At 45.3% G+C, this 21,730-nt stretch overlaps 1 protein-coding gene across 22 annotated transcripts in view; it reads left to right on the top strand.

The window, feature by feature from the left end:
• PPARA (peroxisome proliferator activated receptor alpha) overlaps positions 1-21,730 on the top strand; it is a 69,805-nt gene that overhangs the window by 38,806 nt on the left and 9,269 nt on the right. For 8 of the 22 annotated variants that reach the window (XR_010728988.1, XM_066255419.1, XM_066255328.1 and 5 more), the window contains 7 exons: positions 428-547; positions 780-870; positions 2,164-2,411; positions 7,397-7,557; positions 10,550-10,688; positions 11,355-11,557; positions 20,316-20,763. Coding sequence is in view for 21 of the 22 variants with exons in the window: in XM_066255419.1 (XP_066111516.1) it covers positions 2,204-2,411; positions 7,397-7,557; positions 10,550-10,688; positions 11,355-11,557; positions 20,316-20,763 (1,159 nt within the window). In the remaining variant the exon portion in view is untranslated. Of the gene's footprint in view, positions 1-427; positions 548-779; positions 871-1,882; positions 2,040-2,163; positions 2,412-7,396; positions 7,558-10,549; positions 10,689-11,354; positions 11,558-20,315; positions 20,764-21,730 lie in introns of those variants that run through there. The other 14 variants (XM_066255412.1, XM_066255359.1, XM_066255382.1 and 11 more) reach the window with 3 other exon arrangements.

Below are 21,730 nucleotides of genomic sequence, written 5' to 3'. Positions count from 1 at the left end.
GTAGATTCACAGCCTGGCTTATATTCACCGGTCAACAGGGAAGGAAGGTCTTCTAAATTCTTTGGAAGGCAAATGGTTCTATTTATTTCTCCTTGTGTGTTGCTGTCCACAGTGATAATTCATTGTCAGAACTCCAAGCGTGAGGTGTGACTTTCACAAAAATGTGTGGATGGTACCCATTTTTCATTTCTAAAGGTAGTCAGGGCATCCTGCATCTTTGAGCTTCAGGCCACTGTTTGCTTTAAGCGAGGCTGAAATGTGAATTTTTTTACTCAGGCAATATTTGATGGGGTTACATTGTGGAGGGGTGGGTTATCAGATGATCCAGGAGCTCCATGGTCATGATGTGATGTGATGATGGCCACCTTGCGGTGAGTCCGGCCACTGGTGACAAGGTCTGGTCCTCTCTACCCTGTGACCATTGCAGATGGAAAGCAATTCTGGAAGCTAAATGTCAGCTTGTCAGCCTCTTCCGGTGATGTGTGACTCGCCGGGCTCCCCAGGGGTAGATGTGCTGAAGTCACAGACCTGGAACGGTGCAGACGAGGTTTGGATCAGGCCGTGGGCAACACCACTAGTTGCCATTGAGGGGGGGCAGTGGCGATGGTGAAATCAGGTGGGAGATGGGTCACACAGGCCCAAAGGTGCTGAGGTTACGGGACATAAGTCTGGAGGTCATGGGAAGTGCTTTCAGTGTTTGAGCAAGAGGGCTGACTCCCCAACACGGGAAACACTGCTGCTTGACTTTGTCCCTGTGTTTGTTTGCTTGGCCACCACAGCAAAGGACTGCAGAGAAGGCCGCTTCAACAGCACACATACATTTCTCCACGGTTCCGGAGGCCGGAAGTCCAAGATCCAAGTGTCAGCAAGGTCTGGTTTCTCTAGAGGCCTCTCTCCTTGGCTTGTGGGTGACCACCTTCTCGCTTTGTCCTCGTGTGCATCCCTGATGTCTTTGCGTGCCCCAATTTTTCTCTCCTTATAAGGGCATAAGTTGGCTTAGGTGAGGGCCCACTCTGAAGACCTCATTTAATGTGGTCACCTCCTTAATATCTCCAAAGACGGCCAGGTTCTGAGGTTCTGGGGGTAGGGCTGCAGCCCATGAATTTGAGGGATGCAGTTCATTCAGCTCATCACAGTCCCCACAGGGAGAATGTCATTTTGCTGTGAGATGAAGTTGTCTAGCTTTGTTGGGGAATCACCTATTTAGATGTTTTAAAACTATGATATGTTTGTTACTGCACAATCATTTCTTAGGAGTACATGCAGGAGTGACCCCAAAGGCACCGGGGAGGAACATATATAGTGTATCCAGCATGTGTGCTGACTGCTTGTCCCTCCCACTGTCCCTGTGCCTGCAGCCTGAGCCACACTGGCTGCTTATTCCTAGAAGGTACTAACTGGTGACTTTGTGCTTGCTGTTTGATTTGCTAGAGCATTCTGCCCCTAGACATCTGCACAGCTCACAGTTCCATCAGTTCTTTTCTTTTTAAGTTGTATTTATTTATTGATTTGAGTGTGTGTGTGTGGAAGGGAGAGAGAGAGAGAGAGAGAGAGAGAGAAGGAAGCATCAATTTGTTGTTCCACTTATTTATGCATTCATTGGTTTATTCTTGTATGTGCCCTGACTGGGATTGAACCCGCAACCTTGATGTATTGGGACAATGCTCTAACCAACTGAGCTACCCATCCAGGGCCTTTATCCCTTCCGGTTCCCTCATCTGTGAGGCTGTCCCCAGCCTGCCATGCAGAGCAGAGTCCATTTCCCATCCACTCTTCCTGCGTCATCAACTCACCATCTGACATGCCGTCTGTGTGTCTGTTTATTTGTTCACCGTCTGTGTCCCAGGAGAGCAGGGACTTTGTCCACCACTCTCTTGTCCACCTCAGACACAGCAGGGTGAGCTCAGCAGGCAGTGTAGTTCAGTGACGAATGACTGTGTCCTGGCCTGGTTGGCGATGGCGCCTTAAAGATTTTGTGTTTAAAGATTTTCATTTTTTTCTCAGCATGCTTATCAAGACTTGGAAGCCGAGACAAGAGGGTAAACAGTGTTAGCTGTTAGATTATGAACTCCCAGATGTCTGTACTGATAAATGACGCGTTTATTAATGGTCCACTGGGGTTCTTCTGTGTCGGTTTCACTGATGACTTCTCTCTCCTCCTAGTGGGTTGGCCGCAGCTGTGACCCGAAGCCACCAAGCCAAGATGGTGGACACGGAAAGCCCGGTGTGCCCCCTCTTCCCACTCGAGGCAGGTGACCTGGAGAGCCCGTTGTCTGAAGAATTCCTACAGGAAATGGGAAGCATCCAAGAAATTCCTCAATCCATTGGCGAGGACAGCTCCGGAAGCTTCAGTTTTACGGAATACCCGTACTTAGGAAGTGGTCCAGGATCAGATGGCTCTGTCATTACAGGTAAGTGTGTAAAGAGCTGTTTCCGAAAAGCTCTATTTAGAGATATCTTTCCTGCAGAGAAAACTGTTCTCTTTGGCTAGAGAGTCACGTGTCTCTGCAAAGACTTCTTTTTTTTTTTTAACATGTTTGTTAATTTTCTGCTCCTCTCCTACCGTATAACCTCCATTAGGACAGGGACTTTTTGCTTACTGCTATATTCTTAGTGCCTAGAATAGTTCTTGATAAAATAGATGAAGTAATATTTTTTGTGTTTTTTTTAGATTTCATTTATTCATTTTAGAGAGAGTAGACAGAGGGGGGGGGGGGGAGCAGAAAGCATCAACTCCCATATGTGCCTTGACTAGGCAAGCCCTGAGTTTTAAACTGGTGACCTCAGCATTCCAGGTCGACGCTTTACCCATTGCGCCACCACAGGTCAGGCTGCAATGACTTCTGTAAGCCTACTTTTACCCTATCCTCTATTTCATTTTATTTAAAATTGAGTTTATTGCGGTGACATTGGTTCACAAAATCATATAGGTTTGAAATGCACAACTCAGCAATGCATCATCGGCAGGCTGCATGGTGTGCCCATCGCCCCAAACAAAGTCCCTTTCCGTCCCCATCTTTCCCCCACCCCCTACCACCTCCACCTAGCCCCACCTCCCTTTCCCTCTGGCTTTTGCCACACTCCACGTTGTTGACTGTGTCTGTGTGTTACGCAGATGTGTCTTTTAGCTAATCCCTTCACCTTCTTTCATCTGGTGCCCCTTCCCTCTCCCCTCTGACAGCTGTCCATCTGATCCCTGTGACTCTGCCTCTGTTTCTATTTTGTTCATCAGTTTACTGTGTTCATTAGATTCCTCCTATAAGTGAGATCACGTGGTATCTGTCTTGCTCTGTCTGGCTTATCCATCCTGCATTTCTTTAAAACAGAGACTCCTATTGTAATAAAGATAGGACTCCTTTTCTCCAAGTCTGTGTGATTCGTCTTTTCTTCCTCTTAACAGTGTCTTTCAAAAAGCATGAAGTCAGCCCTGGCTGATTGCTCAGTGGATAGAGCGTCAGCCCAGCATATGGACATCCTGGGTTTGATTCCTAGTCAGGGCACACAAGAGAAGCGACCATCTGCTTCTCTCCTCCTCCCTCTCCCCCTTCTCTCCCTCTTCACCTCCCACAGCCAGTGACTCGTTTGATTTGAGTGTCAGCCCCAGACACTGAGGATAGCTCTGTTAATTTGAACATTGGCCCCAGATGGTGTTGCCGGGTAGATCCCAGTTTGGGCGCAATCAGGAGTCTGCCTCCCTATCTCCCCTTCTCTCACTTAAAAAGAAATGAAAAGAAAAAAAGAAAAGAAAAAGGATGAAGTCCTTAATTTCCATGAAGTCTGATTTATCAGTGCTGTTTTCTTTCATGGACCATGCTTTTTGTGTCATATCTAAGAAATCTTTTTCTAACCCGAAGTCACTTCTAGAAGTTTTATATTTTTAGGTTTATGTTGATGTCTAGATTTCATTGTTAATTTTTATGTATAATGTATGCATGTGTAATTGTTTTAGCTCCATTTATTAAAAAGTCTACACTCTCCACTAAATTACCTTTGTACCTTTGTCAAGCACCAACTGATCATAGGTGTGTGGGTCTATTTCTGGATTCTCTATTCTGTTCCGTTGGTATATCTGTCTCATTTGATACCAACACCACAGATTCCTGATTACTTGATAATAAGGTCTGAAGTCAAGGGCATAAGTCCTCCAACTTTTTATTTTCTGAAGATGTTTGAGTATCCTAGGTCATTTTCAGAGAATCAATTTGTCAATTGATACCAAAGAAGCTGCTGACATTTTGATTGGGATTGGGTTCAATCTGTAGATCAACATGGGAAGAACTGACATTGTTAACAATACTGAGTCTTCCGAGCCATGAACTTATTATTCCATTTATTCTAGGTCTTTAATTTCTCTCAACAATGTTTTGTAGCATGTAGTCTACAAGTCTTTCACATTTTTTGGTCAGATTTATTGCTATGTGTTTCATATTTTTTGATGCTATTGTAAATGGTATTTTTCAGATTTCAATTTCTGATCATTTGTTGCTATTTATAAAAATATAGTTGATTTATGAATATTGATCTTGTATCCTGCACCATTGTTAAGCTTTTTAATTTGTTCTAGTAGTTTTGTATACATTCTTTAGGATTTTCCACACAGACAATTATGTCACCTGTACATAAAGACATTTTTACTTCTTCCTTTCAATCTGGATGCCTATTATTGTGCTGTTTAGAAGCTCCAATACAACACTGAATAGACATGAAACCTTGCCTTGTTCCTGATCTTAGAGGAAAAGCATTCAGTCATTTGCCACTAAGATATTGTTAGCTATAGTTTTTTATCGATGTTCTTTGTCAAGTTGAGGAAGTTCCCTTCTAATTCTAGATTTCTTTGAGTTTTTATCAAGAATTGAGATTGGATTTTTTCCAACACTTTTCATGCATCAAGATGTCAAATTTTCTTTTTTAGTTTGTTAATAAAGTGAATTACATTGTTTGGTTTTCAAAGGTTGTGACAACCTTGCATTCCCAGGATAAATCCTACTTGGTCATCACATATTATCTGCTTTATAAATTGTGGATTTTACTTGCTAGCATTTAGTAAGAATTTTTGTGTTCATGTGCATGAGGTATATTGATTCTAGTTTTCTTTTATTGTCGTCTTTGTCTGGTTTTGGTATCAAAGCAAGGCTGGCCTCATGGATGAGTTAGAGAGTGTTCCCTCCTCTTCAGTTTTCTGGATGTATTTCTGTAGAGTTGATATTATTTCTTCCTCAAATGCTTGGTAGATTTCACAGGTGAAACTCTAGTCTTTTTTTTTTTTCCTTCTCCAATCTTCTTTCTTTCTATGTTTGATTTTCGATAGTTTATTTTGCATATGGCTCATTCTAGCCTCCTCCTCTTGCTTAGCTATGCCCTCCCGCCCCAATGGTAGGAAACTGGCTCCCACACCCACCCTTCATTTAATTAATTGTTTATTTCTAGGTACATATGTAGTGGTTTCAGAAGTATTAACCCATCCCCGTCAGCTACCTTATCAGCTAACGTCCAGAGCTTATGTCAGCTCCCTTTGCCTGTAGTCTCAGACTCCATTCATTTCCAAGGCTCCGTAGGTCAGATCCGTCTGACCTCCTTCAGTGACTTTGTTCATACATATGTAATACAGTTCAACATCAAGGTTCACTCTGTACTGCAAAGTTCTGTGGGTTTTTTAGTGCATAGAATCATGCATCTACTGTTACATTTTCACATGAATAGTTTCATAACCTCCAAAAAAGCCCTTTTGCTTCTGGTCTTCAACCCTGCCCTCCCCACCCTCACCCCCCACCCCCAGAAACTGATCTTTTTACTGTCTCTGTAGTTCTGCCTTTCCTGGAATGCCAGGTGTTCAGTATTGTGTAGTATGTAGTGGCCTTTTCAGATTGGCTTTCCGTCTAGCCATTTGCCTATTGAAGGGCTTCTTGGTTGCTTCTGACTTGGACAATGATGAATAAAGCCATAATAAATATTCATGCTTGGTTTCTGTGGACATAAGTTTTCAAATTACTTGGGTAAATATCTAGGAATGTGACTCCTATAAGACTTCTGCTTATAGGAAACCCCCCAACCATCCTCCAAAGTGGCTGAATCATTCTGCATTCCCATCAGCAGTGACCAAGAGTTCCTGTTGCTCTACATCCTCCTCAGCAATTGGTATTGCCAGTATTTTGGATTTTAGCCATTCTAATAAATGTATAGTGATGTTCTCATCATTGTTTTAATTCACGATTTCTTAATGACCAGTGATGTGGCGCATCTTTTTATATGCTTACTGGTAATCTTTACATCTTCTTTCCTTTCTTTTTTTTGTTTTTAAATTCAGTGAGTGGAGGAGAGGCAGAGACAGACTCCCGCATGTGCCCAACCAGGATCCACCCAGAAAGCCCACTAGGGGGCGATGCTGTGCCCATTAGAGGCATTGCTCCATTGCTCAGCAACAGAGCTCTTCTTAGTGTTTGAGACAGAGGCCATGGAGCCATCCTCAGCACCTGGGGCCAACTCGCTCCAATTGAGCTATGGCTGCAGGAGAGAGAGAGAAAGAGAAAGAGAGTTAGAGAGAAAGGAGGGGGAGGAGTAGAGAAGCAGATGGGTGCTTCTCCTATATGCCCTGACTGGGAATCGAACTGGGGACATCCACATGCCAGATGGATGCTGTACCACTTAGCCAACCAGCCATAGCTTCTACATCTTCTTTCTTTAGTGAGGTGTCTATGTAGATCTTTTCCCATTGTTTAAATGAGTTATCTTATTATTGTTAACTTTTAAGTCTAATTTGTATATTTGGCTTACAAAATCTTATCAGATATGCGCACCTTGCAAATACTTTCCCCCAGTCTGTGTCTTGTCTTTTCATTTTTTTTATTTAATTAATTGTGTTTACATAGTTTCTAGTGTTGCCCCAAATACATCCCCCTCCCCCTTGTCTTTGCATTTAACAGCGTTTTTTTGTAGAGCAGAAATTTTAAAGTCCAACATATTTTTTTCTTTCATGGATGATGCTTTTGGCATTGCCCACATGGGTTTTTATATGCATTCTGGAGCCATTTACTGAGTGAACCGTGGCAGAAGAGCTGGAAGGAAGCAGACAAAGGCACAGGTTTGGTAGGATGAGTCAAGTGCTGGGGCTCAGGGAGCCCCTTGGCACAGGGACCTGTGAGACAGCCAGGTCTACGGGTCCAGGTCCCCGGGACAGCACAGCAGACGCTTTGGACATGCCCACATGATGCGAGGTGTAGGAGCACAGAACGGGGTGAACAGCCCAGGGCAGGGCAGACTCAGGCTGGGAGCTCTGACCACCAGCTGGTGCCCCCTCTCACTAAACACCTCACACGTGAAATCATACCCTCATAAACCTGATTTACACATAGACTGAGGATGCTTTCCAAATTCACTGGTCTTTCCCGTCTGTTTTCAGACACCCTTTCGCCAGCTTCGAGTCCGTCATCGGTCACTTATCCTGTGGTCCCTGGTAGTGCTGATGAGTCTTCTAGCCCAGCCTTGAACATTGAGTGCAGAATCTGTGGGGACAAAGCCTCGGGCTACCACTACGGGGTTCACGCGTGTGAAGGCTGCAAGGTACAGTGGGCGCTGGAGGAGGAGATGGGGGGTCTGCTTCAGGGACTACGTGTGGTTCCTCTTACTTGATACACCAACGTTTGTTGTTACAAAAATAGGTCTACAGAAAGCCATGGATAACAAACTGACCCAAGTAACAGGTTAATTTCTCTCTTCAGGGAGTCTTCCCTGGCAGATTGCCGGCCTGTACTTTGTGAATACCTTAGAGAAGAGTGTTCTTTAAAGGCAAATAAAGCACATGAAGGGTGATCCCTTCATTTGGATATGAAGCCAGAGAGCTTTGACCCATGTTCTCACTCATTCTCACCAGCACGTCAGGGAGGGCGGTGGTTCTCACAGGATCGGGGATGCACATTGTCTTGCTCAGTGGCCCGCAGCACATGCCAGGTGACAACCAAACCCAGTGCTCCCGACCCTTCCTGCGCATTGGAGGTCTCCACCCTAACCACAAGCACCCTGGTGCTTAGCCCTCATCCTCATGCTAGCTCAGCCAGATCGCTACACACGTGTGACCCAGGGCCAGCGGTGCAGAAGGTCAGGCTATCTCTGGCATCCTGCCCACTGGGTCACTGGTCCTTCTGGGACTTTCCAGGATAATAATAAGAAGGACGATGTCCTAATTGCTACCCTGAAGCTCCCACAGCATTGCATAGTGTTAGAATTATGGGCACATCTCGGGCTTGGCATTTCATGCCCATGATGCATAGGAGAGCTAGTGATCTGAATATTGGTTCACATCAGAAGTCCCTTTCCTTGCACACACTATATGCATTTACTAATTTCTGGAAATGTCACAGCCTGTAATGGTACTCTGCATATTCTGTATTCCCGAAATACCAACATCTTTCCTTGAACCAGCCTGGTGCACAGGTGGGACGGGCCAGGTGAGCCAGCCTGGTGTGCAGGTGGGACGGGCCAGGTGAGCCAGCCTGGTGTGCGGGTGGGACGGGCCAGGTGAGCCAGCCTGGTGTGCGGGTGGGACGGGCCAGGTGAGCCAGCCTGGTGTGCGGGTGGGACGGGCCAGGTGAGCCAGCCTGGTATGCAGGTGGCACGGGCCAGGTGAGCCAGGATGTCTCTCTACATCCTGACTTTTAAAATTCTCTTTTCTCACCCTTCCTCATAATTTCATATGTTCTTTGGCCATCCTGCTTTACCAACTTAGATAATTGATCCAGTGAAGATATGAGCCTTCTTCTTCATTCCCCTGGAAATTGCCGACCCCTCTCCTGTGGTCTAATTGGTCGTACTGTGCAAAAATGTGGAAGGATGATGGAAAGCAGAGAGAGAAAAAATACCAAATGTGAAAATGAACTGCTTCACAACCTTTCTAACCACGTATCTTTTTAAATGCTACTTGTGAAGCAGCATTTTCTGTGTGGTAAAGTCACTTTTGTTTAGAATTTTTAAAATAAAATTTTATTTTAAGTGTAAATAATAAAGTTGTTTCTTACTGGGTAAAGTTTAAGGTGATTTTATAGAGCAAGAAAGTTGTTTATGTGAAGCCAACTTCCTTTTATCACATTTTATGACAATTTTTATCTCTTAGGGCATTAACATTCCGATACAAGAATTCCTGGAAAGTTTTTAGTCACAAATATAGATAGTAGTAGCCTGACCAGGTGGTGGCGCAGTGGATAGAGCGTTGGACTGGGATGCTGAGGACCCAGGTTCGAGATCCTGAGGTCGCCAGCTTGAACGTGGGCTCATCTGGTTTGAGCAAAGCTCACTAGTTTAGACCCAAGGTTGCTGGCTCAAGCAAGGGGTTACTCGGTCTGCTGAAGGCCTGCGGTCAAGGCACATATGAGAAAGCAATCAATAAACAACTAAGGTGTCCGAAAAACTAATGATTGATGCTTCTCATCTCTCTGTTCCTGTCTGTCCCTCTCTCTGACTCTCTGTCTCTGTAAAAAAACAACAACAAAAACAAAACAACAAATATAGATAGGCATATGAGAGGAAAGAGTTTACATTTGTATAAATTTTATCAGGAGCCTGACCAGGCAGTGGCGCAGTGGATAGAGCGTTGGACTGGGATGCAGAGGACCCAGGTTTGAGACCCCAAGGTCGCCAGCTTGGGTGCGGGCTCATCTGGTTTGAGCAAAGCTAACCAGCTTGGACCCAAGGTCGCTGGCTCGAGCAAGGGGTACTTGGTCTGCTGAAGGCCCACGGTCAAGGCACATATGAGAGAGCAATCAATGAACAAATAAGGTGTCTCAATGAAAAACTGATGATTGATGCTTCTTATCTCTCTCTGTTCCTGTCTGTCCCTGTCTATCCCTTTCTCTGACTTTCTCTCTCTGTCTCTATAAAAAAAAAAAAAAATTGCCCTGGCCCGTTGGCTCAGCGGTGGAGCGTCGGCCTGGCGTGCAGGGGACCCGGGTTCGATTCCTGGCCGGGGCACATAGGAGAGGTGCCCATTTGCTTCTCCACCCCCCCCTCCTTCCTCTCTGTCTCTCTCTCCCCTCCCGCAGCCGAGGCTCCATTGGAGCGAAGATGGCCCGGGCGCTGGGGATGGCTCCTTGGCCTCTGCCCCAGGCGCTAGAGTGGCTCTGGTAGCGGCAGAGCGACGCCCGGAGGGGCAGAGCATCGCCCCCTGGTGGACGGAGCATCGCCCCTGGTGGGCGTGCCGGGTGGATCCTGGTCAGGCGCGGGAGTCTGTCTGACTGTCTCTCCCCGTTTCCAGTTTCAGAAAAAAAAAATACAGAAAAAAAAAAAATTAACAGGAGGACTAAGTAGCTCTTTGGGAGATTATAATTATGTCTTTCTGAGCCAGATGAGGACACTTTGAAATTACTCTGAATTTGGCCTTGTGTTCTTGTTTTTAATTTTACGTATAATGACATTAAAATTTTTCAGTTTGTCTTAATTATGTCAGACCTTTCAGAGCTATCTCTCTAAATTTAGTTCATTTAAAAAAAGATAACAAATGAACAACAAGGACCATGATAAAGCGATGGTATTGGTTTAATAAGCTCTAATGTTTATCTCACAGGGGTTCTTCCGGCGAACTATCCGACTGAAGCTGGTTTATGACAAATGCGACCGTAGCTGCAAGATTCAGAAAAAGAACCGAAATAAGTGCCAATATTGCCGTTTCCATAAGTGCCTTTCGGTTGGGATGTCCCATAATGGTAGGTAAGGTTGCCTACCTCACTTTCCCAGCCCATGCCTCAGTTTACCTTCCTTGTTGGGTTGGAATACACAGCATTTGGGAGTGAACGTGCCGCAACATTGAATACCCAAATCATTCCATAACTGTAATAAACCTAAGAAAGTAAAAGTCTCAGATAGCTGAGACCCGGCACAGCCCTCGGTGTTCCTGTTAGAAACCTCAAACGGTAGGACATTAATATAATAAAAATTTAAAACCCATTGTGTATCGCTGGGATAATGTGATGTTCATAGCAGACATGGGAAGCTTGTGTTGTTTTAAGCATCGTATGCTGTTGTGAATTTAATTGTGTTTTAATCACACTCTGAATGCACTGGCAACAGGAGGCAACCATGAGCCCACCCTACTAATGAAATGATTGATGCTGTTGTCTTTTCATTTTTACCTTTGGAAAAGGGCCCAAGATTAAGGGAATTTGAGTTTTATTTCCATCTCTCCGAAGTAGAAAGTTGAATAGAATTGAGAGGTGGGTTTGACCTTATCCATGGATTTTCATTCAGAGTCTGACACACACGCAGAGTTTCTGTGCCACGGTGGTCAGCCCCGCTTCACGCTGCTGCTGCTGCTTTGTTCACTTCTCTTTCTTCCCCATTATTCTATTTCTCCCCTCCACCCCCACCCCCAGCAATCCGTTTTGGACGCATGCCGAGGTCTGAAAAAGCAAAATTAAAAGCAGAAATCCTTACATGTGAGCATGACGTAGGAGATTCCGAGACGGCAGATCTCAAATCTCTTGCCAAGAGAATTTATGAGGCTTACCTGAAGAACTTCAACATGAACAAGGTCAAGGCTCGAGTCATCCTCGCGGGAAAAACCAGCAACAACCCGGTACGTGTCTTTGCGGAGTTTATTTTCAAGTCTGGAATGTCCCCCTGCCATCATGTCAGCTAGAGTCCTAGAGAAGGATTGAGAAAACAGGTTTTACATGTTGGGAAAATACCGTGTGTCCCCAAGGGAGCCAAGAGACAATGGAATTGAAGTATTTCATTTGGAGACTCTAAAACAAATGTAGCTTAATAGCAGCTCCTATCTCCTGAGTTTAATCTACCCCAGAACTCTCCTAGTGACCAAGTTATGATAATGACTATGTAATTAATACATCCCCCCCCCCCAAAATAAAAGCAGTCTAGTTAATAGCTACGAGATTTTAGGGTCATTTCTGAAGTGCATTTAAAAAAATTATTTTATTGATTGATTTTAGAGAGACAGAGAGAGGAAGTGGGGTGGGGGGCTGTGGGAAGCATTCATTTGTTCCGCTTAGTTGTATGGTCATTGCTGGCTTTCTAACTGGGGATCGAACCTGCAAACCTTGGTGTTTTGGGATGACACTCTAACCAACTAAGCTAACCAGGCCAGACCCTGAGTGCATTTTTTTTTTTAAATCCTCATTTTAATGCCATAAAATGAAACCATTCACTTCCTACTCAAAATGTGTTCTTGAACTCTTTCTACCAAAAAAGCTCCATCCTCTTTGACTTCCCCTGCCAGACACACATATACATTCCTTTTCTTCAATAACAAGGCCATGACATCTCAGGGCTTAGAAAGGGTGGTTTGTTTACAGAAACTTTACTGTCTTTTTGGACAGTTCTGTGCCTTTCCACGAGCCTTCGTGAGTGGTGCCCCTTGGGGACCCCAAGCACTTCGCCACCTGCCTAGCCTGGTGTCATCCTGCCCTTACCCCATCGGGACCCAACCAAGTCTGTCTCCATTATAGAAGGAATTTCAGAGCCTCTTTCCAAGAGGGAGGTATGGCCTGAAGTTGACAAATAAAGATATTTGGCATTTTCCTCTGTGCCTGGTGAAACAGGTTTCATTTGTGCTAATGAATAGCTTGAAGTAATCCTTACTGGGAATTACAATCTGGAATTTCTAGTCAACAGGAAAATAAAGTATTTCACAAGCTCCTTATTCTCACGAACGAACCAAACCTCTTTTTTTTTTTTAATTAAGTCTGAATTCTTCAGTAGCTTCTCCAATTAAATAGGCTGAGACATTTTAGGAGAGTTCAAGCGAACTTGGTTCAACTGGAGAAGCCACACCCTCGCCACAGGCAGCCCCAGAGGCGTGTCCACATTAGACCATTGCTGGATCACCTGTGTGAAAGCAAAGTACCTTGTAACTTTGAATTTCTATCCAGAAAATGATTAGTAAGTGTCGTCCAGAATTAGAGGGACCAAGAATTCTTATTTCTTTAGATCTTTTTGTTTTTTAAGACTTGATTTATTCATTTTAGAGAAAAAGAGAGACAAGGGGGAGAGAGAGAGAATGAAGGGGGAGGAGCAGGAAGCATCAACTCCCATATGTGCCTTAACCAGGCAAACCCAGGGCCTCAAACCAGCAACCTCAGCGTTCCAGGTTGATGCCCTATCCACGGTGCCATCACAGGTCAGGCTTTCACATCTTTTTAGATCTTTCTGAAATCTCTTTCTCCCTTGGATTTTCAGAATTTAAAGCAAACATAAAAGTGATCTTTCCTCTTAATCCAACACTTGTTGGGTATTAATCTGATTCCCATGGAGTGTCCTTCTGGATGGCCTGCTGAGATCTACACATCTTAGAAGGAACCCCCTTTACCCTCAGTCAGAGCCGATGACATCTGGGCAGCTGGTTCCTGTTGCAGAAGAATCTGTATTTTGGTCTTAGGAAGATAAATAATAGACCAGTAGTCTAGGATTGGGCTTCATTGTGTTGGACACATGGGATTTGGTATAGTGTAGCCGGCACCAGCTCCTGCTCCGCACCTGCTAACCACAGTGCCCCAGTGTTGCTCACTGTGGTCACATGGTTTGCTTTGAGGCAGGCTCCCTCGTACCCCATGTCCTCTCTGCGTGGGAGGCATCACCCTTCTCCTGTCCCCATGGAGCCCCCGGAGCTCCAACACAGTTACAGCCTCTGCCTTTCTACCTGTGCTCAGTCTGGAGGAGGAGCTGATGGGTGGCACGCCCACCGTCACTGCCTGGGTATCTTCCAGAGCCCTGGTTTTGTTGCTGCAGTGGACATTGAAGAACACAGCCTGCATCTTTTACATGGTTTAGAAAGCAGTTCAGTATATGGGTGGGAAATCTGGGGAGACCAAACTTATCCTCTACTGGGGAGACCAAACTTCTCCTGACCTGTCCACCTTGACCTGTGCTCAGTGACATAGTACGCAGTAACTTCTCAATATAAGTTCCAACCCAGGATGTCGTGATAGCCCTCATTGATGCTCCGTGACACTGGAATGGGCCAGGGAAGTGGATTCTGTTTCTCAAATTCCCAAATTGTGGCTGTTTGGAGAGGATGTGTCTAACGTTAATGGAGCTTCAGGGACTCCAGCCCACCAGGGGTGTGTTGTCAGGGTGGGGGGATCATGAGTTTGTCTAGACCAGTGGTAGTCAACCTAGTCCCTACCACCTACTAGTGGGCATTCCAGCTTTCATGGTGGGTGGTAGCGGAGCAACCAAAGTATAAATAAAAAGATAGATTTAACTATAGTAAGTTGTTTTATAAAGATTTATTCTGCGGCCCTGGCCGGTTGGCTCAGCGGTAGAGCGTCGGCCTGGCGTGCGGGGGACCCAGGTTCGATTCCCGGCCAGGGCACATAGGAGAAGCGCCCATTTGCTTCTCCACCCCTGCCTCCCTCCTTCCTCTCTGTCTCTCTCTTCCCCTCCTGCAGCCAAGGCTCCATTGGAGCAAAGATGGCCCGGCGCTGGGGATGGCTCCTTGGCCTCTGCCCCACGCGCTAGAGTGGCTCTGGTTGCGGCAGAGCAACGCCCCGGAGGGGCAGAGCATCGCCCCCTGGTGGGCGTGCCGGGTAGATCCCAGTCGGGCGCATGCGGGAGTCTGTCTCACTGTCTCTCCTCGTTTCCAGCTTCAGAAAAATACCAAAAAAAAAAAAAAAAAAAAAAAGATTTATTCTGCCAAACTTAGCAAAAATCTGACATAAAGTACTTGGTAAGTAATTATTATTATATGCTTTAACTTGCTGTAACTCAGCTTTATAAATTTTATAAAGTAAAGTTACTTCCCTACTTTATAAATCACCATTATAAAGTGGTTAGAAAATTTTACTACTAATAGAGATATAAAAGTGGGTGGTAGGTATAAAAAGTTGACTACCCCTGGTCTAGACTGTAAACAGGTTTATTCATACAAACTGAACTTGTGCAGGGGGTGGGGGTGGGGGCAGGCATTGACTCTGGAGCAAGTTGGGACTGCTTTGCCATCACTCAGGGCTGGGCTCCTTTCCCTCCCACCCCCAGCCCAGGAGACACCCCCTTGCAGGGCTCAGGAAAGGGCACAGAGCTCCTGACCTGTCACCCAGACTTGGCCCCTGTGTACTGGGCAGATTTTTAATTTGAAAGCAGGCTCTAGCTTGCTACAAGGGGGAGCTGAACTGATCCTTGCACTAGGCCACTCCTTTGTCTGTGAAAAGCACTTCCGTGGCTTGTGGGTTGGCTGAAGCAAAGACCTAAGCTTGACCTGGAACCTACTTGGATGCTAGGTGGACCAGGAAGGGCGATGCTGAAGGGCTCAGGGGCAAGGGTCAGAGAGAGGGTCTCAGGGAGGAAGGGATCTGCTTAGAAGCCATGTAGATTGAGCCGCTTTGGGGAAAGATGGTGTTAGCTGAGGGAGATGGGTGGTGGGGTGGACGGCCAATGACTGTTTCCACCTGAACACAGATAGGTTTGAGCCCATGAGATTTCACAATGGTGGACCCCAAAATGAGCAGGGCCCTTCACTGGCAGGTCACAGCCAGTCAGGGCACTCGCTGCCCCTTGAGTTGAGGCTGACAGGGACAGAAATCTCACTGAGGAACCAGAGGAACATAGTTCCCTCTGAACATGGCTTCCAAAAGACATGCTTCCCAGAGTGCTTTGAAAAGGTAATGACCTGGTTAGTGAGGTGTGAGGGATGTCATGCTTTTTAAGGAAGCAGCATGCAGTTGAGATTGTGGGGAGCTTTAAAGTGAATGTCTTTCTTCTGATGTGGGCTCAGGCCCTGGCATGCACGTTCATATACATACACACTTGTGCAAACATATTGTACATACATGCACACACATGTACTCATTCATGCACACACACATATACACACAAGCACGCACATGAATGCACTCATTCATGCACACTCACATACACACATGTGGACAATCATGCACATACATGCACTCATATTCATGCACACATACTCATGCACTCACACATGCATACACATGGACATTCATGCACAAACACATGCACTCATTCATACATGCTCTCACATGCAGACAGGTGCACATACTTGCACACTCACATTTGCACACATGGACACATGCACTCATACTCATGCATGCTCTCACATGCATACCCACACACTCTCACATGCACACACATGAACACATGCACACACATCACTCATGTTCTTGCACACCCGTGCACTTGCACATGCACACATGTGACACTCGTGGACACTCACATGCACTCACATGCACACTCATACATTCACATTCAAACATACACAATCACGTACTCACACATATGCACAGCCACACATGTGCACTCATGTACTTTCACAATGCATACTCACACACACACACACACATGCACACTCATATATGCTCCCATCCACAAACAAGCACACTTATGCACTCTTATACATGCACACTCACTCTTACTTAGGCTTAACTGCTTCTGATTTTAGTAACTGGCTCATCTCTGAAAATTGGGCCAGGGCACTTAGTTAAAAAAGCAACAACTCTTTAGCACAGACCGTTTAGACATCAACAATTTAGAATATAATGTGACAGCTAAATAATTCTGCTTTGTAAATGTCACAAATGTATCAGGACTCTGTTCAGTTCAAGTAAAGGGGACAGCATATGTCTATTTCAAGGATTCCTGTATTGCTCAGATTTGTTGGGGATTGTCTTTATTTTATTGATTGATTGATTGATTTTTTTACAGAGACAGAGAGAGAGTCAGAGGGAGGGATAGATAGGGACAGACAGGAATGGAGAGAGATGAGAAGCATCAATCATTAGTTTTTCGTTGTGGCACTTCATTGTTCATTGATTGCTTTCTCAATGTACCTTGACCGTGGGCCTTCAGCAGACCGAGTAACCCCTTGCTCAAGCCAGCGACCTTGGGTCCAAGCTGGTGAGCTTTGCTCAAACCAGATGAGCCCATGCTCAAGCTGGTGACCTTGGGGTCTCGAACCTGGGTCCTTCGCATCCCAGTCCGATGCTCTATCCACTGCGCCACCGCCTGGTCAGGCGGGGGGGATTGTCTTTAAAGTCTTTGAATATCTTCAGTTATGGAAAATGTTTATCCTCTGAGAATGTAATTGAATTTTAGCCAAAACTGTGAGTCATTTGCAGCCAGCCTGGTATATTGACTGAGTTACACAGAATAAAGTGTCTTATTAGGGGGAAAAAAATGAAGTCGACTAATTTTTGACATGTGGCTGAGGACAGGTTCGAACACTAGTTGTGAAAGAGGGATTCCTACATTCTCAATGTTTCAGTATCTTTGGGGTGAGGCTCCCAGCACCCTCCTGGACTAGCTGTGCTGCTTAGACATGGCACCATGTGGCATTCTCTTCCTGCAGTAGTATGCACACTACTTAAGTTGTCTTTAGACTGAAAAAGACTTGCCTGACCAGTTGTGGTGCAGTCAATACAGCGTCGACCTGGGACGCTAAAGACCCATGTTTGAAACCTCAAGGTTGCTGGCTTGAGTGCGGGCTCATCCAGTGTGAGTACTGGCTCTCTGGCTTGAGTGTGGGTTAACTGGCTTGAACAGTGTTATCTACATGATCTTGGGGTCACTGGCTTTGAGCACAGAGGTCACTGGCTTGAAGCTCAAGGTCACTGGCTTGAGCAAAGAGTCACTGGCTCAGCTTGAGTGCCCCCAACCCCCCAATCAAGGCACATATGAGAAGCAGTCAGTGAACAACTAAGGTGCTGCAACTACGAGTTGATGCTTCCATTTCTCTCTCTACCTTCTCTCTCTCTTCCTCTCTGTCTCTGCCTCTCTCTCTCTCTCTCTCAAGAAAGAGAAAAACAGACTTAATATTTTATACTGTTTCTAAAAATGTATAGTAAAATCTAATAACAAATGCTCATTAAATAATTTCATCCAAAGCAATTCTACCAATAATTCACATATTTTTTTCTAAAAGATGGTACTGCCTAACTTTTCATAGAAAATGCTGTTTAAGTGCATTTTGGAGATAGATTGTCATAAGTAATATCGTAACACACACAGGACAGCGTTGGGTATGAACAGTAATGCACGTGAGCTGGGAGCCTGCTGGTCTTGTGATTTCCGGGGTCACTGGACAGCACTCTGCCTAGAGCTGTTTAAAATCTTTACACCATGCTTTATTTATTCATTTTAAATGACCACCTATAGTGTTGGATGCATTCATATTCAGAAAAGTATAAAAGGCACGATCCAGTATAAAAAAAAAGTATAAAAACATCAAATGCATGGATTTTTTAAAAACAGTCTTATAAGGAATGTTTATCAGTAAAGTTTGGCAAATTTTCAAGTGTTTTAGCTACAGCCTCTCTCTAGCTTTAATAAACATTGACTTCTTGATGTTACTACTCATTTTGAGTTCAGGTGGTTTCCAAGTTGGCCAGTTAACCAGGCCTGCCTTCTAAAAATCCAAGTGATGATTTTATAAAAATTAAAAAAATATTTGTTACCATTTAAACCCCACTTTGTAAGAGTATGTTTCCCATAAAACTTGTCTGGGGCCGGCCCCTCAGGCATGCATTCTGTTTCCTGGCCCTCTGCTCCCGGGGGTTGGGGGACACGGTGAGGCAGAACGCTAAGCTGTTCTCTTGAAATTCTTAATCATTTATGAACAAAGGATCCCCCCCCCCCCATTTTCATTTTGTACTGGGCTTGTGCTAGTTCTGTGGAGTGCTACCGAGAAAAAGATGCATTCTGTGATCAAACACTTTGGGAACCATGCTCGCCCTACATGCATGTTGTGAAGATTCACAGACCACATGCATGTTGCAAACTCTGGGAGGCCTGCTTCCTTAAACTCATGGTTTCTCAAATTTTTTTTGACCATGGAATTAAAAAAAAAAAAACAACACTTTTGTTTTTTCCCTCCTGCTGAATGTACTTTAAAAAGCCAGTGATTTGAATACAGTCAAGGTGGCTTAATAATCTATTTTCTGGAATTGAGGGATATGGCCATCTATCCTTTGAAAACATTACTGTTGTCCATCCTGTGAATGTTAGCGCCTTAATGCCACGTTCCCACCCCACCCCCAGCTGACTTCCTTCTCAAAGTAGTGGTGGTGGTCTGGCTGTATTTACGAGCTCTAGAGAGAGGCAGTTTCTGTCTCCCTCTGTCACTCTTGAGATCCTTCAGAATTGGGCTTTATGTTTTGTTTCAGAGAATGTTTTTACCTATTCATGGTCATTTTAAAAACTATACCCCCTTGCCTCAGATGTGGAATCAGGTTATTTTGCTGATTAATGTGCTATAGTGCACATTCTAATTCTGTTTAAGCATTTCAAAGGCAGCCGCTGGGACCATCCCAGCACATCCACTGCTCGGGACAGCCAAAGTGGTGCTGCAGATGGTTTGGGGCCGTAACTTCTCCAGGTGCTCTTGTGAGCCCCAAAACAGGGAACTGCCCTGGGTCCAGAAACCTTGTGGCAATGTGTTCCGCCCACTAGCGGTGACCCTTAAAGTCACAGGCTGCTCACATACTCTATGTTACTCCAGCGGATAGTGCCTTCGCCACTGCTCTGTGCACCCACTTGGCATAAATCCTGGCCATCGGGGGTCTGGTGCCCATTCTCCTGATCCTTACCAGATAGGTGTGCCCTTCTAAGCATGATGACTTCAAAATCCCATGGACAACCATCTCTTCTCTCCTCCACAGGGTCATTATAAAGTGCGGGACCAGTGGGTTTGAGAGCAAATGGCATGAGGGTATGGAGCTTGCTGCCACAGTATGTGTCACTTGTTTTGGAAATAGGAGCTCTGACGTGGGTTCCAGTCTTGTGCGTAGGGAAGTGAGTGTTCTCTGAGGCTTTTCCAGTCTGTCCCCGGAGAGTGTGGCTGGGACGGTGCTTATGTGCTTATTTCTACACAAGTGCCATTCTCCCGAGTTGTATATACTCACACGCCAGATTAGCTCATTCAACAGTCAGTGAGATGATGACAGTTGTCTATAAAAGTTCATAAAATGGTAAAATTAAGAATGATTGTAATGAAGGCTACTTAGTTGTGTTTAGGAGTTCAGATAATGTTTAAACTACTAAAAGTGCTTTGCTGATAGTCTGTGGTTAACTTTATCATCAAAATCAGTACTTCACTTTCTTAGCAGTGAAGCCTCCCTGTCCCCCACCCCCAGTGTCAGGCAGCGTTAGTATCTTGCTGATTTCAGCTGTTTGCTCCCTAAGGAGACCCTATGGAGGTCTCCGTGTCCCTACCAATGTTGGGGTTCTTTAAGGAGGAAGACTGTGTTTTGTACACACTTTGATTCTCCATGTGGTTTGAATACAGTGGCTACTCACCAGTTCCATTGGTTATTGGGAGGACAGCTTGTCACCAATCACCTGACTTACCACAGTGCCTTTCTCTGCAGCCTTTTGTCATACATGACATGGAGACATTGTGTATGGCCGAGAAGACACTGGTGGCCAAGTTGGTGGCCAACGGTATCCAGAACAAAGAGGCAGAAGTCCGCATCTTCCACTGCTGCCAGTGCACGTCCGTGGAGACTGTCACGGAGCTCACGGAGTTCGCCAAGTCCATCCCTGGCTTTGCAAACTTGGACTTGAACGACCAAGTCACATTGCTGAAATACGGCGTTTATGAGGCCATATTCGCCATGCTGTCTTCTGTGATGAATAAAGACGGGATGCTGGTGGCGTATGGAAGTGGCTTCATCACGCGTGAATTCCTGAAAAGCCTGAGGAAGCCGTTCTGCGACCTCATGGAACCTAAGTTTGATTTTGCCATGAAGTTCAATGCCCTGGAACTGGACGACAGTGACATTTCTCTTTTTGTGGCTGCTATCATTTGCTGCGGAGGTAAGTTATCATTGTAGGCTGCTGTCCCTTAGGCACCAGCAGAAGGATTGGCAGTGGTAAATTCAACAGAAGCAATGCCGCAATGGAGTGGGCACTGGCCGGGGCAGGGAGGGCGTCAGCCCCTGCATCGCCACCGACTAGGAGCAAGTTGAGAGTTGATACCAATACCGACCGTATCATATTATGTATGTATATGTAATGTGCATTATGTTATGTTCTATTTTTAAATAGTGTATTGTTTTATTCATCTATATTTATATATATTCTATTTATAAATAGAATATAACATAAACATGTCAAGTAGTATGTCAGGAATGGTTGATAATCATAACGTCATGTGAAGAACAGTGTATAATATGATACAGTCATGTGCTGCATAACTTTTTAGTCAGCAAGGGACCACATACCATGGTGGTCCCGCTGAAAAATCCCCACCTCCTGGTGAGGCTGTAGCTTTGTAACGTGGCAGCATGGTGCCGCCAGCACACGCCTGTGGCAGTGCTGGTGCAGACATATGTACGAGCAGACAGGCATGCAGCTGCACGATGCGTGCAGGTACGTACAGTATGTAATACTAGGTGATGGTAGCGAACGACTGTGACCGGTTTATGGGCTTACTATGTACTTACTATACTGTACTTTCTATCGTCATTTTACTTACAAAAAGAAAGAGTTTGTGGTGACCCAGACCGGCGGCAGCCTCACACAGCTCACGTTTGTGTGTCTCCCGACGGCATCACCCCCTCTTGTGTGGCTGTGTGCAGTAACCTGCCGTGCAGCCTGGCAGCTCAGCAGCCCAGCAGCCCCAGGCTGCTGCACAGAGTCAAGTGGGGCAGCAGGCGGCACCCTCTCAGTGTATGAAGGCTCTTGGGATGTGCACATGAGGACGAAATCGCCTAATGACGGGTCTCTCAGAAACGGTGCATGACTATATGTTATAATTATATTATTATAATGTTATAGCTAC

This window comes from Saccopteryx bilineata, chromosome 1 (genome assembly GCF_036850765.1).
Source record: "Saccopteryx bilineata isolate mSacBil1 chromosome 1, mSacBil1_pri_phased_curated, whole genome shotgun sequence".
NCBI lineage: Eukaryota > Metazoa > Chordata > Mammalia > Chiroptera > Emballonuridae > Saccopteryx > Saccopteryx bilineata.
The sequence above is the reverse complement of the archived record's forward strand: the minus strand, read 5'-3'. Positions and strand labels throughout refer to the sequence as shown.